The 16,782-nt window shown below is 32.5% G+C and overlaps 2 protein-coding genes across 2 annotated transcripts; one reads left to right on the forward strand and one right to left on the reverse strand.

Moving 5' to 3' along the window:
• The first annotated feature begins 774 nt into the window (after window positions 1-774).
• Window positions 775-6,567, forward strand: LOC114418631 (LEAF RUST 10 DISEASE-RESISTANCE LOCUS RECEPTOR-LIKE PROTEIN KINASE-like 2.5). The gene is made up of 5 exons (XM_028384076.1): window positions 775-892; window positions 1,899-1,988; window positions 3,699-3,962; window positions 4,397-4,432; window positions 5,352-6,567. The coding sequence occupies exons 1-5, from the start codon at window positions 793-795 to the stop codon at window positions 6,449-6,451; spliced, it is 1,590 nt and encodes a 529-aa protein (XP_028239877.1). The 5' UTR covers window positions 775-792; the 3' UTR covers window positions 6,452-6,567.
• A 6,583-nt stretch (window positions 6,568-13,150) lies between these two features.
• On the reverse strand, window positions 13,151-15,684 carry LOC114419877 (LEAF RUST 10 DISEASE-RESISTANCE LOCUS RECEPTOR-LIKE PROTEIN KINASE-like 1.4). The gene is made up of 2 exons (XM_028385677.1): window positions 15,630-15,684; window positions 13,151-14,073 (listed from the first exon to the last, which is right to left on the reverse strand). Exons 1-2 carry the CDS (start codon window positions 15,682-15,684, stop codon window positions 13,151-13,153), a joined length of 978 nt encoding a protein of 325 aa, XP_028241478.1.
• Window positions 15,685-16,782: the final 1,098 nt, after the last annotated feature.

Here is a 16,782-nt window from a genome sequence, read left to right on the forward strand (position 1 = left end):
AAAAAAAAAAAAAAATCAAACATGGGTGTCTAAAAATAAACAACTTGATAAAGAATGTTGAAGATGTTCCAAGTCAGGTTAACAAACGTAACTATGACTCAATTTTTTATTAATTCATATTTATGAAGCAACAGGTTTGATAAATTTTAAATAGGAGAGAAACTTGGGAGATTCAGATAAATTTAGTCCACAGCATTTTGAGAGGAAGGAGGATGATGGCATCCGCAAATGGTGGATTAATTGAGCTTTAGAGCTGACAACTGAGAATGATGAGGCCGAAATTCAAGGAGGCAACAATGCATGGCACCAATCAATACTCTAATGTAGTAGAGATGAAGCTAATTACCATAAAGACACGATTATGTGGAATTTGCTCAATCAGATAAAAGAGGGGAGGAAGCAATTAATGGATCGGTTATTGTGCCATTAATTACCCTGCAAGCAATAATCCAATGTGAATGAGTAGTAACAATGAATTGAATGCAACAAAAAAGAAAGAAAAAACTGATGATACAGTATGTACGCAAGTCAACACCCGAGACTTATACGGACCATCAGAGGAGGACAAAGTTTAAGTTAGACTTATCTTTATAACCTAAAATAAAAACAAAATAAGTAAGCACTATAATGAAAAAATAATTATAATTTTTATATGATTTTTTTATTTATTTCTTTTTATAATTTATATATATATATATATATATATATATATATATATATATATATATATTTCCTGCGACACTTAGCTCAACTTTATCATTTTGTATGCGTTGAAACTCGTCGTCTTTCCACATGTTCCGCACTCTCCTTCTCTTCCTCTTCTGCCCAACGGCCACACTTCTTCTTGCAAGTAGCAGTGATGTCAATTTAAACATTTCATCTGTGTTTAAGGGTACGTATTCCTTTGTAATAACATATAATTTAACTTTTTAAAATAAACTTCTCGAGATGAAAATAATAAATAAACAAATGAAATGAATTTCTTGCATATAAATCATAGTTAATATGAGAGCAAGCTTCTGCATATTAACTTATATATAAGTTAATGCTAATTTATGAAAAAAAATAATTTATTTTCTTCTCTCTCAAGTGTTTATAGAAATGTTTATCTAACTTAACATATACATGCAGTTAAGTTTTTATTTTTATATTTGGTTTTCTCATAGTTAAGCTTTTTATATATATATATATTAAGGCCCTCGTAACACTCAAACTAGAGCAAGACAAGAGAAAAAATTGTCGACAAAGACAGTAAGGGGCGTCCCACTAAACTCGATTATGTCTTCATGGCGTACAATGATAGGAAAAGTATGCTATTTTGTTTGATTTTAATTTGCTTGATTCTAACTACCCACATTTAATGTTTATTGTTTGAGAAAATATTATATGAATTTGTTATTCAATCTGTGTTTGTAATAAATTGTTAATTTTTTTAATAAATATCTTATTATATCAATCATTATTTTGTATTAGATGTCGACATAATTTCTTTTTATTACAATGATAATAAATAAAAATTAAGCATGTTTAGATGTACTATACTTTAGGAGAAGAAATATACCTTACGATTTAAATAATAATGTTAAAATAAATAAAAAGGAGATGTTTAATATAAAACAAGAATAAATCTTATAATTTTGACTCTCAAAAAAAATATTTAGATTTAAAGTTTAAAAGAGCATGTAGTGTCCATGTAACATATTTTGCACTATTAAATAATTATACATTATTTTTTAAATACTTTTAACATGATTATTTTAAAAATGAATAAATTATCATACACAGTAGTAATTGGATAATAATATAAATATATTTACACTACTATCATCATATATTATTTATTCTTAAATTCAGTATATATAAAAATTGATTGTTAACCAAAAAAATATTGTAAACAGATTGCAATAGTAGCTGTGACACACGCTTAACAGCAAGTAATAGCGATGATTCTCCCAACGTGCTACGATCACTTGAGGAAAATGTAACAGGTATGGATTTTTCTTTCTTGTAAGAATAAATGGTCATTTTAGTACATGTAGTAGTCTATTGGCAATTTCATCTTTTGTAATATGAAAATTATTTATTTAATCTACAAATATCAAATTAAATATCCTTGATAATTTGATACAATGGTTAAAATCTTTCCATCTCGGTTAACAAATATAGCCTACACTATTCACACTCATCCATGTGATAAGACAAGTGTGTAAAGTAGTTTTCACGTCATTTTAAATTAAATTGTTACTTTTTTTTAATGTATTAATTTTCAAAACAATAAACATAACCGCTATACACAAATGAGTCAACACATGAATTTTATTAAGGATCAAGTACGGAAGGAATTTATATATTAGCCACGTCTTGGAGACATTAATCCAATTCTCACACACCAATTTATCATGCCAAAACTCAATAATTATCCCATTTCCCGCTTGCCACTCTAGCTTAGTTTTAATGAGGATACTTGCAAAAAGAAAGTGCCAACCCAAAAATTTCTCTTAAGTTCACTGGTGTGAAAGAACAAACCCATTTTCCTAGGCATATAATTGTTTGGCTTGCTTGAGCAAAACAGCTCTTTGGTTATACTAATTCTATCTGATTTAAAATCTACATATATAACAACATAATATGTTCAAATTTTATAATCTAAATTAGTATATAGTTGATTGTAGAAAGCTTAGTGTAATTCAAAGTAATGGATTGGATATCTGAATCCTTAAAATGTCCCTTTTCCATTAAAAAAACAATATAAAAAATTATTCATTCAAGTTTTTGAGTCTTTCATATTAAATTGTCATGGGGATTAAATTTTTCACAGTAAATTAATGCATGTAAGATTCTAAATTTCTAATTAACTGATTAGCATTTAGCATAAAATTTTATTATTTTTAATTGAACAATTGAAATTTAAATAATTTATTAAACTCGTGATTCCCTAGTATCTAATATCATTAAAATTAAATCCTACATTTCACTTAATTCTAATTATTTTGTAAATATAATTTTATATGTATATCTTTAACAATTAGTGGTAAAATCAAAAGTTATTAACACAAGTAATTTGCTATCCCTTTAATCAAGGTTTGGGATTCAATCTTCAATTTGGGGTAGAGTGACAACCGGAGGTCTCACTTTATTCCAAGAAATGGGCCGATCCGGAGGAGGGAGATTACATCTTCGGGTTATAAAAAAAAAAGTTAAATTATATTTTTAATCCTCAATTTATCTCTAATTTTGATTTTGGTCCCTCTTTAAAATTATTTACAAATTTTGTCCTCTTATTTTATCCAATCATACAATCTTGAACCCCCAATCTAGAATTGAATATTAACTATTACAAAAGAATGTTGACTACCATGTGTCATGTTCTTATTGGATGTCGAAACCATAGAAAATGAAATGTATTGTTGTTGTAATTGGTCAATCAGAACATGACATGTGACAATTATCATTCAATAAGAACATGACACGTGACAGTCAACATTTCTTTGTGACAGTTAATATTCAATTCTGGATTGGGGACTAAAATTGTGTGATTGGATAAAATAGTAAAACAAAATTCGACAATAATTTTAAAGGGGGATCAAAATCGAAATTGGAGAAAAATTGAAGGACCAAAAATACAATTTTACTAAAAAAATATTAGTTGTAGAAGAAAATTTACCCATGTATTACTAATTTTTTAATACAACCACCAGCAACAGCAAGAGCAAGAGCAACAGCAACAACAACAGGACCAGGAACAGCAACGGCAACGGCAACTGCAAATGTAACAGTTGTCTCACCATCATCACAATCAAGACCACGACAATCAACATCGCCGCCATCTATATCAATACAACCAACACCATCAACATTTTTATCACCACCACCATCAACTTCTTTATCGCCAACTCTATCACCGGCACGGGTACCAACATTTTCATCACCAGCAACACAATCAATACTAATACGAGCGTCAGGTCAGTTTTATCATTCTTCAAATATTTATTATTATTTCTCTAATTTTGATTAAGTTCTCATAATGATAATATCTGATATACTTTTGAAAAGCCAAATAATTTACATCCACACTAGTAGGTAAAAGAGCAACACCATTTCCTAGAGTACTGTCTAGACATGGTATTTGACCTGTACAAATTAAAATTCTATGTGGTTAAATGAATCCCTTTCATCTACTTCTTTAGTCGCAACTAAAATTTTATGATACAAGAGGCTGGAAGGTTGCAAGAGATATGATAAGTGAAATGATATTATATAGGAAATATTTGTCATTCCCCTTTCAATGTCAAGCAATTGCTACGATTAAGATTTTTTCTACCTATCTTTCCTTAAAGAATTAAGTCACTTTACTTTATCAACTCCTCTTTGCTCTCACTACTTACTGTCGTCGCAGGTAACCACCAATTTTGGAAAAGGAAAGTCGTTATAGGTAAATTAAAGATCTATCATCCTTTCTATATTTCCTGTTTCACAATTTTGTGCTTTACATTTATATATGACAAATCTGTAATCCGTCTCCAATGAAAGAACAATTAGAGGCCATCTTAAACCATGTCTTGATCTGCTTTTGTTGATGAATCCAAAATAAAAACTTACATATATGTAAATAATTGGAAAAAAAAACCCCAAGTCTCACATTGACTAAAGATAGTGTCAGGAGCATATAAGGTGAAGATAACCCTCACCTTATGAGTTAACTTTTAAGGTTGAGTTAGGTCTCAAATTTTTTCTTGGTATCAGGTTTAGTCCTGTTGTACTCTCCCGAGTTGCACAATATGCACTGAACTGGATGCTTATTCTAACCTTTAAAATTATCATTAGTGAAATTTCAATGAAATTAAGTCTGTTTTTTGAACCAACCATTCCGAAAGCTTACGCAACTGGCTAAAGCATATGGATGATTTATAGTGTAAATGGACACATAATGCACAAACTCAGCCTACCTTATAAATTTTCACTTTTATTTAGAAGGAAGGGGCTACAAGGATTGAAATTTAGACCAGCGGTTAGACACTGATAAATGCCTTGCATGCTTACATATCTTGGCATTTACCATGCAATATGCATGTCCTAAACTATCTTAAAAATTTAAGTTGTTGAATGACAGTACTTAAAATGACTTATGTCTAACAGTTTTGTTATTCAACTTTTCCAAGCATTCATAACTGAGCATTTGGTGGAGGTTTAGAAGGGATTTTATCATAACAATAACTTTCAAGTTTTGCTATACCTCTTATATATTTAGGTTTAGATTTCCGGACACATTAAACTAATGAAAATAATTTTCCAAAATGAAAGGATATATATTGTTTCTTAACTCTTAACTCTCCTATTATATCTGCTAACAGGGGTTGCAAGTGCTGTAATGGGAGGATTCATGATATGCATCATAATTTGTTGCTTTAGATACAAGTTATTAACCCAACCAATCAAACTTTGTTCGACCACAAAGAGTGATCAAGACATTGAAGCATTCTTAAAAAATAAAGGAGCTGTAGCACAAAAAAGATACAAATTTTCAGAAGTCAAGAAAATGACCAATTCCTTCAAAGTTAAACTGGGTCAAGGGGGTTTTGGTGCCGTATACAAAGGACAGCTAGTCAGTGGTTGTCCTGTGGCTGTAAAATTATTGAACTCATCCAAAGGAAATGGTGAAGAATTTATCAATGAGGTTGCTACCATCAGTAGAACCTCTCATGTTAACATTGTGACCCTTCTTGGATTTTGTTTGGAAGGCCGCAAAAAAGCTCTCATCTATGAGTTTATGGACAATGGTTCCCTTGAAAAGTTTATTTACAAAAAAGGGTCACAAACCATTGTATCTTTGAGTTGGGAGAATTTGTGTCAAATCTCAATAGGGATTGCTCGAGGGTTGGAGTACTTGCATAGGGGATGCAACACTCGAATTCTACATTTTGACATAAAACCACATAATATTCTTTTGGATGAGAATTTTTGCCCCAAGATATCAGATTTTGGGCTAGCAAAGCTCTGTCCCAGAAAAGAGAGTATTATTTCCATGTCAGATACTAGAGGGACAATGGGGTATTTAGCACCAGAAATGTGGAATAGACGTTTCGGTGGAGTTTCACATAAGTCTGATGTTTATAGCTATGGGATGATGTTGCTAGAAATGGTAGGAGGGAGGAAGAACATTGATGCTGAAGCCAGTCACACAAGTGAGATATACTTCCCGCATTTGGCATACAAGAGGCTTGAGTTGGACAATGATTTAAGAACAGATGAGGTTATGACCACGGAAGAAAATGAGATTGCAAAGAGAATAACCATAGTGGGTTTATGGTGCATTCAAACATTTCCAAATAATCGACCTACAATGAGTAGAGTGATAGAAATGTTGGAAGGCAGCATGAATTCTTTGGAAATGCCACCAAAACCTATGTTTTCTTCTCCTACTAGATCGGCAACTCCTCTTGAAATTAGTTGAATTGCATTTTGAGCAAGTCTGTCAAGTTATATTGTAAAACGGATCACTGTACCTTTTTTTTTTTTTGTACTTTTTAATCGTCCTGAAAATCAAATGGATCTCACATACGTGATAAATTGCCACTACATTGATTGCAAAAATCAGACCAATTTCTTGTAACAAGCCAAACCAAAGTAGATAATACTGAAAATAGATTTACATTATAGTCTTATTAGGATATCAAGTATTTTCCTCCAATATTCAAAAATTACAATTAGAACTAGAGGATTCTGCAGTCTAAACTTTTTTCTCGTTATTATTTCAATACTCCTACTCAAATTATTATTTTCTGGTCATCGTTAAGTTATTTTCTAAATTCTTCAAATTTCGGACTACTAAGTCCTTTACTAAATATATATGTTACCTGGTCTTCAGTTTTAATATACTTCCTTTACTTAATATTAGTTGAACGACATATGTTATGACCATAGCATAATCAGTTTTGCAGTATCCAGCAACCTCACATGTCATGCCTTGTCTGTAAAATATCCTATAATCAACGGTGCTCGTGACATAGCTTAATTTTTGACGTCTCACTTCAAATGTGACTTGTTCAACTAATATTTATTTGGTTTGGTTCATTACCAACCTTGGTTATAACTATGGCAAACGACAAAGATCAATTTGTAATCGTTTTTTTCATGTAGGGACCAAAATGTAAGGTTTTCATACAAAGACTCAAGTGAAAAATGTTGTTGGGTGTAGGGAATAAATTTTGAATTTAACCAAAAAAATAAAATAATTTATAAATATAAATATTAAAGATGAATTTCATAACCAAAACAGCTTTATCATCTATCTATACATCTCAATCTTAAAATTTATCCTCATAAGAAGATGACAATATGCGGGCAGTAACTGGGTGGATACTGGTACCAGTGTGATGCTAACTAGCTCTGCTTACATAAATTTGGATAAGGTTAATTTGATAGAAGTGTTGACTAGTTGACAAGTGCACCAAATTATCACAAGTACTAAAGTACTCGGAAATCCGAGTGTCGAATTCACAGGGACTTTGTTTGTACCTAGACTAATGTAAACTCAATTTACAAGCAAGAGATTTAAAATAACAAATAGAAAAAGATAGAAGATAAGATAAAGAAAAGATAAAAGATTTAAAGATAGAATTAGAAGATAAGGGAAAAGATAAAAGAATTCAAGATAAAATTAAAAGATAAAGAAAGAGATAAAAGATTAGAAAAGATTTAGATAATAAAAAAAAGATAAATTCAAGATAAGATAGTGTTAGGAACTGACTTGCCTTGTCTGCCTAGGATGTATGACTTTATGATTTTTTTCTTTACCAATTCAGGTTATTCTATCCTACCCACATCTATTCATTTACTTGTCCCTGATGCCTCACGATGACAAGCTTATTTTACCTATCTATCTCCCAAATGTCTTTGCAAAGACTCAATAGATAAAATGCATGAAGTTCTAATTCTAGATGTTTGCTTTGACGCATGGGCATAATGCAATCACTCTATGCCTAGCAATGATTTTATTATGATATCTTTTCTTCTTGTTTTATTAGAAATTATCTTCTCCCGAGCGTCTAACCCCTAAAACTGATGCATGCATACCTTCTTTAAATCTTATTTAGAAGTTATCCTCTCCCGAGCATCTAACTCCTAACAGGATATAAAGATAGATGAATATGCAAGATAAAAACAGAAAAGAAAATAGGAAAGAAAACCTGGTATTGCATTGATAAATAGTGAAGAGTACATCATACATCGTGTTGGCTTCTAGGCCTGCCAGACCCTAACTAAGGGTTTAGCCACTCATAGCCATTGAGGGCTTTATAATGAGAAGGGGGTGAAAGAAAGAAAGGGTGTAAATGAAACCCCTAGGAGAGGGAGTTCTGTCGTGGTGTTCTGTTGTATTCTTCCTTGGACTGGCTCTCTATTTATAGCTGCGGAAGTGGGCTTTGGGCCTTCGTAGGCGCGCTCAGCGCGACACCGCCTCGCTCAGCGCATGTAGGTCGCGTGCTTAGCGCGCATGTTGCAAGCTTAGCGCGTGCTTCTGTTGGATCGCGGGCTTAGCGCACGTGTTGCAGGCTTAGCGCGTGCTTCTGTTGGATCGCGGGCTTAGCGCGCGTTTCACAGGCTTAGCGCCTGTGCTTTCTGGCCCGCTTAGCGCGTATTGGGCTGGGCCTGCTTCAGATTTTCTTTTTTTCTTCAATTTTTCTGGTCTTTTTGCTTGTTACACCTCCAATTTTTATATCTGCAGCCAAAATTCAACAAAACATCAATTCTTTAATATTTAAGCACAAATAACTGCTAAATAATTATTTTTAAAGACAATTTTGCCTTATTTTCTATTATCAAAATACAATTATTTAACAGTTATCAAAATCCCCCAAATTAAAACTTTGTTTGTCCCCAAGCAAATTAAATTAAAAAGCAGGCTCCAAATGCTTCAACACTTTCAATGGCTGCAATTTCTCAAATTCCTCCAACTAGTCCTTTCCGCATTTGTCATAATCTCACAATGGAAGCATAAATTACATTAAGATGAAATTGGTTAGTATCGGAAATCAATCAAATTGGTTTGCCTCACTTTCCTCACATGGTTAGTGTTTATCTCTGCGCACAAGTGTTTGGGGTGAGTGTTTAAAATTTATATGACCTGCAATTAAGATTTCCAAATTTTGCACTTCATCTCAATGAAAGTTAATTACTTACATTTGGTGGATCACTAAAGACTTTTATTGGCTTGTAATAGGGTCTGGCTAAACAAGAAATCATGGTTTTTCTGGGATTTCAAAAACTTAGGATTATAAGAGAGCATTCATCCTAGAAAAACTTATACTTAGCCTAGGCTTTATTTGTTTTTCAGCCTTAACACATATGTAATCTATTTTTCTTATTTCCAACCTTAGCACTTATGGCACCTCTTTTTTTTTTTCTTTTTTTTTCTTCCCTTATTTTCTTTTATTTTTTTATTAGGAAAGAGACTTTGGGCTTACAAACTTCCTTTTTTTTTTGGGTGCCTTATTGTGTGCTACTTTTACATTCCCAAGACCATCTTCATTCTACCCATCCCCCAAATTAGGGATTTATTATGACTAAAACCTTTATGCTCTCTTAGAACCCTAAAATATGGTTAGAGATATCACAACTAGGCTCAGGGGTTTTATTTAGAAAAATAATTACTAATTTTGGCTCAACAAGGGTGCAAGGGATAAATTTCATCACAGGTTGGCTTTTTGGCTAAGTGGCTAAAATAAAAAAGAAACATGGCCTAGATCATATTCACCTTATGTAAATAATCTAACAGTATGAGAATGATGCAAAATTAGGAATTTAAAAACAGACGTTCTCTCATAATTAAGTTACCACAGTTCACCGGGACAAGATAAAGTTATCGGCTTACCGGAACACGATCTCTTTCCATCAAGCTAACCTTTTCTCTCTTTGTGATTCATGTCCCACTATTTGACTGACTCTTGCTTCCAGGAAACCAGTATTTTCTCAATTTTCATGCAGCATTTCAAGTGTTGAATCCTTCAGAAAAATCCTAAATAGTGACTTCACAAATATCATGCAATTTTTATTCAATAACTGAATTTAAACTACTGGAATTAAATTGCTGAAATTAAAATGCACAAAATAAAAATAAAGAAAAGAAATAACGCAACTATCCTAAAAAAACAAATTGCAATTAACTAAAAGATAGATAAAGTAAGAAATCTTGGGTTGCCTGCCAGTAAGCGCTTCTTTAATGTCATTAGCTTGACGAGTCAAATGTCTTCAAGGTGGCATGAAGGTCACATAGCACACATCTTCCTTGCATTTTCGCCTCTTAGCTAGAGATACCATGAAACTCATGTATGTCGGAAACACCTTCCATATTGTTGCAAGGGAAGTGCTGGTGATCAAGGAAGGAATGATACTTAAGGCTTTCTCATGTTTTTCATGTCTTTCTTCCTTGACGATCAGTTGATGAGGAGGGTTGTTGATTTGGAGAATACTTTCTTGTTGAATTTCTACTTGTGAGTACTTCTCCCATTGTTGTGTTTTCTCCTTATTTCTTTCTATCTCTTCCTTCTTTTCTTCTTCCACATCTTCCTCAATTAAAATTACCTTGCACTCCTTTTTGGGCTTCATCTCAGTATTGACCGCAAAGGTTTCGGTAGGCCTTTCAGCAACTAGCTTAGCTAGTTGTACTTCCAGATTTCTGATTGCTGCATCAGTGCTCTTCTGATGTGACCTTGTTTCCTGCATGAACTGTACCAGCAATTCTTCTAGCCTAGTGGTTTCTTCCTGTGGGCTGGGCTCTTGGTCACGTAGAATGACATGATCATTGGCCGCCATATTCTCTATTAGCTCCATAGCTTCTTCTGGAGTCTTTAACTTGATCTTCCCACCGGTTGAGGCGTCGAGGAGCTGCTTGGAATGGGGTTGCAAGCCATCAATGAAGATGTTGAGCTGGATTGGCTTGCTAAACCCATGTGTAGGAGTCTTCCAAAGTAACCCATGAAAACGGTCGAGTGCCTCGCTGAGGGATTCATCTGGAAATTGATGGAATGAAGAAATTTTCATCTTCCCTTCAACGGTCTTTGACTTTGGGAAATATTTCTTCAAGAACTCCTCCACCACCTCGTCCCATGTCCGTAGGCTATTCTCCTTAAATGAGCGAAGCCATATTTTTGCTTTACCTGCCAAAGAGAAACAAAATAAGTCGCGGCGGATGGTGTCTTCAGGCACTCCTACTATCTTCACCGTGTTGCAAATGTCGATGTATGTGGCCAGGTGTGCGTATGGATTTTCACTTGGTAGGCCGTAAAATAGATTCCCTTGAATCAGCTGGATCAAGGAATATGGATATGAGAAATTGGTCGCCTGCATCTCTGGTCTAGCTAAGTTGGTGAAGTACTGAGGTATAATAGGACTAGAGTAATCCTCTAGCGTCATCCTCTATGGACGATTTTCTGCCATGATGCGTTCTTTGAAGAAGGAGTGTGCACTGTTCACAAAAGAAATAACTACCGTGCACGTTATCACAGAATAAATAATTTTTTTTTTAATTTTTTTTTAAAAAAGAAAAAAATAAAGTAAGAATGAGTAAAGAGAAAAAAATTGAAAAATAAAATGAAGCAACTAAAATAAATAATAGATAAAAAAAGAAAAACTAAAACTAAAATAAAAATAAAAAATAGAAAGTGAAAACTAATTGCTTACAAATTGGAATATGCGATTAATCAAGTACGAAAAAATAAATCCCCGGCAACGGCGCCAAAAACTTGTTAACTCGTTGGCAAGTGCACCAAATTGTCACAAGTAGTAAAGTACTCGAAAGTCTGAGTGTCGAATCCACATGGACTTTCTTTGTACTTAGACTAATGTAAACCCAATTTACAAGCAAGAGATTTAAAATAACAAATAGAAAAAGATAGAAGATAAGGTAAAGAAAAGATAAAAGATTTAAAGATAAAATTAGAAGATAAGAGAAAAGATAAAACAATTAAAGATAAAATTAAAAGATAAAGAAAGAGATAAAAGATCAAAAAAGATTTAGATAATAAAAAAAATTCAAGATAAGATAGTGTTAGAAACTGACTTGCCTTGTCTGCCTAGGATGTATGAGTTTATGATTATTTCTTTACTAATTCAGGTTATTCTATCCTACCCACATCTATTCATTTACTTGCCCCTGATGTCTCACGATGACAAGCCAATTTTACCTATCTATCTCCCAAATGCCTTTGCAAAGACTCAATAGATAAAATGCATGAAGTTCTAATTTTAGATGTTTGCTTTGACGCATGGGCATAATGCAATCACTCTATGCCTAACAATGATTTTATTATGATATCTTTTCTTCTTCTATTAGAAGTTATCCTCTCCCGAGCGTCTAACCCCTAAAACTGATGCATGCATATTTAGAAGTTATCCTCTCCCGAGCATCTAACCCCTAACAGGATATAAAGATGAATATGCAAGATAAAAACAGAAAAGAAAATAGGAAAGAAAACCTGGTATTGCATTGATAAATAGTGAAGAGTACATCATACATCGCGTTGGCTTCTAGGCCTGCCAAACCCTAACTAAGGGTTTAGCCACTCATAGCCATTGAGGGCTTTACAATGAGAAGGGGGTGAAAGAAAAAAAGGGAGTAAATGAAACCCCTAGGAGAGGGAGTTCTGTCGTGGTGTTCTGTTGTATTCTCCCTTGAACTGGCTCTCTATTTATAGTTGGTGAAGTGAGTTTTGGGCCTTCGTAGGCGCACTCAGCGCATGTAGATCGCGTGCTTAGCGCGCATGTTGCAGGCTTAGCGCGTGCTTCTGTTAGATCGCGGGCTTAGCGCGCGTGTTGCAGGCATAACGCGTGCTTCTGTTGGATCGCGGGCTTAGCGCGTGTGTTGCAGGCTTAGTGCCTGTGCTTCCTGGCCCGCTTAGCATATGACGCGCGCTGAGCGCGCGTATTGGGCTGGGCTTGCTTCATATTTTCTTCTTTTCTTCAATTCTTCTGGCCTTTTTGCTTGTTACACCTCCAGTTTTTATATCTGCAGCCAAAATTCAACAAAACATCAATTCTTTAATATTTAAGCGCAAATAACTGCTAAATAATTATTTTTAAAGACAATTTTGACTTATTTTCTATTATCAAAATACAATTATTTAGCAGTTATCAGGAAGTGAGAAAGAAGGTACTCTTATCCGCTAGCATTTGGTGTTGTCAACTTGCTCACCGCATTAGAATCAGGTGATGGTGGAGGAGGGTCATCCTTCAGCAACACAGCATCATCAACTGTGCCTGTGATATCCATTAGCTCAGGCTTGATTTTATGTTTGCCATCACTCTGTATATCCTTGAGAGTGTCTGCCACTTCTTCCATAGAAGGCCTCATTTCTTTGGAACTCTGCAAGCACTGAAATGCTAACTCTGCCACAACATTTATCATTTTCCTAACCTTGAAATTCGATTCAAACCCAAGGCTAGGGTCCACAAGCTCATGCAGTGCCTCACTATGAATCTTGTTGATGACAATGTCGGACAATTTGATTTCTTGTCTATGCCTTGTAATATCTACAGCAGGCAAGGACGATATCAGCTCAACCAGCACCACTCCAAAGCTATAGACATCGCTTTGTTTGGTAAGCTGATAGCACTGGTGGTACTCGAGATCCACATAACCTGGAGTCCCTTGTGGAGCTGTTGAAACATGAGTGACATGATCTGGGAAAAGAAGTGAGATTCCAAAATCGGCCACTTTTACACAAAAGTTATTGTCAAGAATATTGTTGGTTTTCACATCTCGGTGGATGATGTCTTTTTGATGAAGAAATTTCAATGCACTTGTCGTCTCCACAACAATATTCATTCTAATATGCCAAGGGAGTTTTCCAGGTTTGGATCGTTGACCATGAAGATGATCGGCAATGGTTCCATTAGGAATGTACTCGTATATAAGCAGAAGTTCACGGGTGTGGCCAAAGGTGCATCCAAATAATGTCACAAGATTTGGATGATCTAAATTTGCTAGGATTTTAATTTCATTCATGAACTGTGCAACTCTCTTAAAGTTTTTCTCATACAACCTCTTCACTACAACAGAACCCTCATCTTGCAGTTTGCCTAGATAAGAAAACCCATGTTAACGTATAAGTTAACATCCGTTTTTGACTTAAACTGATATTAACATATAAGTTAACATCGATTTTGTATAAAAATCGATGTGAACGATTAATATTCATATATATATATTTTTTTGTAATTCTTATTATATAACATTGATTATTTAAATAATTAAAATTGTCAATTTTATGTTATGTTAATCATTATATTTTTAATATTAGTCCTTTCAACATCGATTTTTTCAATTAACAACCGATGTAGAAAGTGATAAATAACGGATATAAAAATCATATTTTCTAACCCAAATTTACACAACTCTTCGAGGTTTAACTGTTTAAGTGACAATTACATGACTGTTGACCTCAGCTTTGACGAAGGCAAGCTAGAGTACGTTGTTGAATGCGTATTTTTCAAACTTCTTTATATTTGTGAGTATTATTCTACTTGTCCCAGCGAGTAATGAGAGGTTCCTTCTTCATAGCTTCACTTTGAACATCAGTCATTAGTGATTAATAGACGTCTCTGAATTTTCCTGAAATTTCCCTGGCGGCTATATTCATGATCAGTTTTTTTTATTTCCAGTCTTTCTCGGTTCTCTCCCCTTTTGCTATTTTTTTTCTAATTTTTTTAAATGATTTTATGATATGTAAAAATACATATTTACAATTTATTGGTCCAATTAATAGATAATATAAAAAAATAATTAATAGATGAAGTTAAATAAATATATAAAAAATAACTATTTTAAATATAAAAATAAGAGTTAAATTGACAAATAAATTGAGTAATGGAAACAAAAAAAAGAAAAGTCAGTGTAGGTAATAGATCTAGTTTAGTAAAAGGGTAGAAAAAGATGGAAAAGGTGGACGTTTGAGTATAATTATTATTATTAATTCACTAGCCCACAAGCCTAATTAACCCAATCCCATAGTAGTTCAATGACAAACCTCCAAACTCAAATTGATTCAGGTCAGCTATCACATTATTAAATTTTGAAACCATCCAGTTTGACTATTAAATTGAATTTTTCATTAATTAAAAATGAATATTAAATAAATATGAAAAATAAGAGTTAAATTGATAAATAAATTGAGTAACGGAAAAAAAGAAAAATCAATGTAGCTAATAGATCTAGTTTAGTAAAAGGGTGGAAAGAGATGGAAAAGGTTGACGTTTGAGTATAATTATTATGATTAATTCACTAACCCACAAGCCTAATTAACCCAATCCCATATTAGTTCAATGACAAACCTCCAAACTCAAATTGATTCAGGTCAGCTATCACATTATTAAATTTTGAAACCATCCAGTTTGACTATTAAATTGAATTTTTCATTAATTAAAAATGAATATTAAATAAATATGAAAAATAAGAGTTAAATTGATAAATAAATTGAGTAACGGAAAAAAAAGAAAAATCAATGTAGCTAATAGATCTAGTTTAGTAAAAGGGTGGAAAGAGATGGAAAAGGTTGACGTTTGAGTATAATTATTATGATTAATTCACTAACCCACAAGCCTAATTAACCCAATCCCATATTAGTTCAATGACAAACCTCCAAACTCAAATTGATTCAGGTCAGCTATCACATTATTAAATTTTGAACCCATCCAGTTTGACTATTAAATTGAATTTTTCATTAATTAAAAATGAATATTAAATAAATATGAAAAATAAGAGTTAAATTGATAAATAAATTGAGTAACGGAAAAAAAGAAAAATCAATGTAGCTAATAGATCTAGTTTAGTAAAAGGGTGGAAAGAGATGGAAAAGGTTGACGTTTGAGTATAATTATTATGATTAATTCACTAACCCACAAGCCTAATTAACCCAATCCCATATTAGTTCAATGACAAACCTCCAAACTCAAATTGATTCAGGTCAGCTATCACATTATTAAATTTTGAACCCATCCAGTTTGACTATTAAATTGAATTTTTCATTAATTAAAAATGAATATTAAATAAATATGAAAAATAAGAGTTAAATTGATAAATAAATTGAGTAACGGAAAAAAAGAAAAATCAATGTAGCTAATAGATCTAGTTTAGTAAAAGGGTGGAAAGAGATGGAAAAGGTTGACGTTTGAGTATAATTATTATGATTAATTCACTAACCCACAAGCCTAATTAACCCAATCCCATATTAGTTCAATGACAAACCTCCAAACTCAAATTGATTCAGGTCAGCTATCACATTATTAAATTTTGAACCCATCTAATTGGACTATTAAATTGAATTTTTCATTAATTAAAAATGAATATTAAATAAATTTATTACATTAACTTATTAAGTAATTTTATGCATTAAAAGTGTAAAAAATATATTGTAAATAAGAACACAATTATTTCAATAAATTATGTTAATTAATTTAAAAATCTTCTTAAAATTTACTTCATCTTTAATTAAGTTTATATATAGCTTTGAGCCATTGTTGGTTTACCAAAACAAGTTGAAAACCAAAAACCTAGCATTAATATTCAATAAAAGTAATTATTAGAGTAATTGAAAATTATAAAATGATCGAAAATAATAAATTATAATTTATTTAAAAAGAATAAATAAATAAATAAATAAATAAATATATTAAAAATAAAAAATAAAAAAACTAGAATCTAATATTTTTAAAAATACTATTTCAAGTAATATTTAAAAAAAAATACTAAAACCTAATAAAAATGTTTGTTTAGTAAGTAATCAAACAAGT

The sequence above is a fragment of the Glycine soja genome, chromosome 7 (genome assembly GCF_004193775.1).
Source record: "Glycine soja cultivar W05 chromosome 7, ASM419377v2, whole genome shotgun sequence".
NCBI lineage: Eukaryota > Viridiplantae > Streptophyta > Magnoliopsida > Fabales > Fabaceae > Glycine > Glycine soja.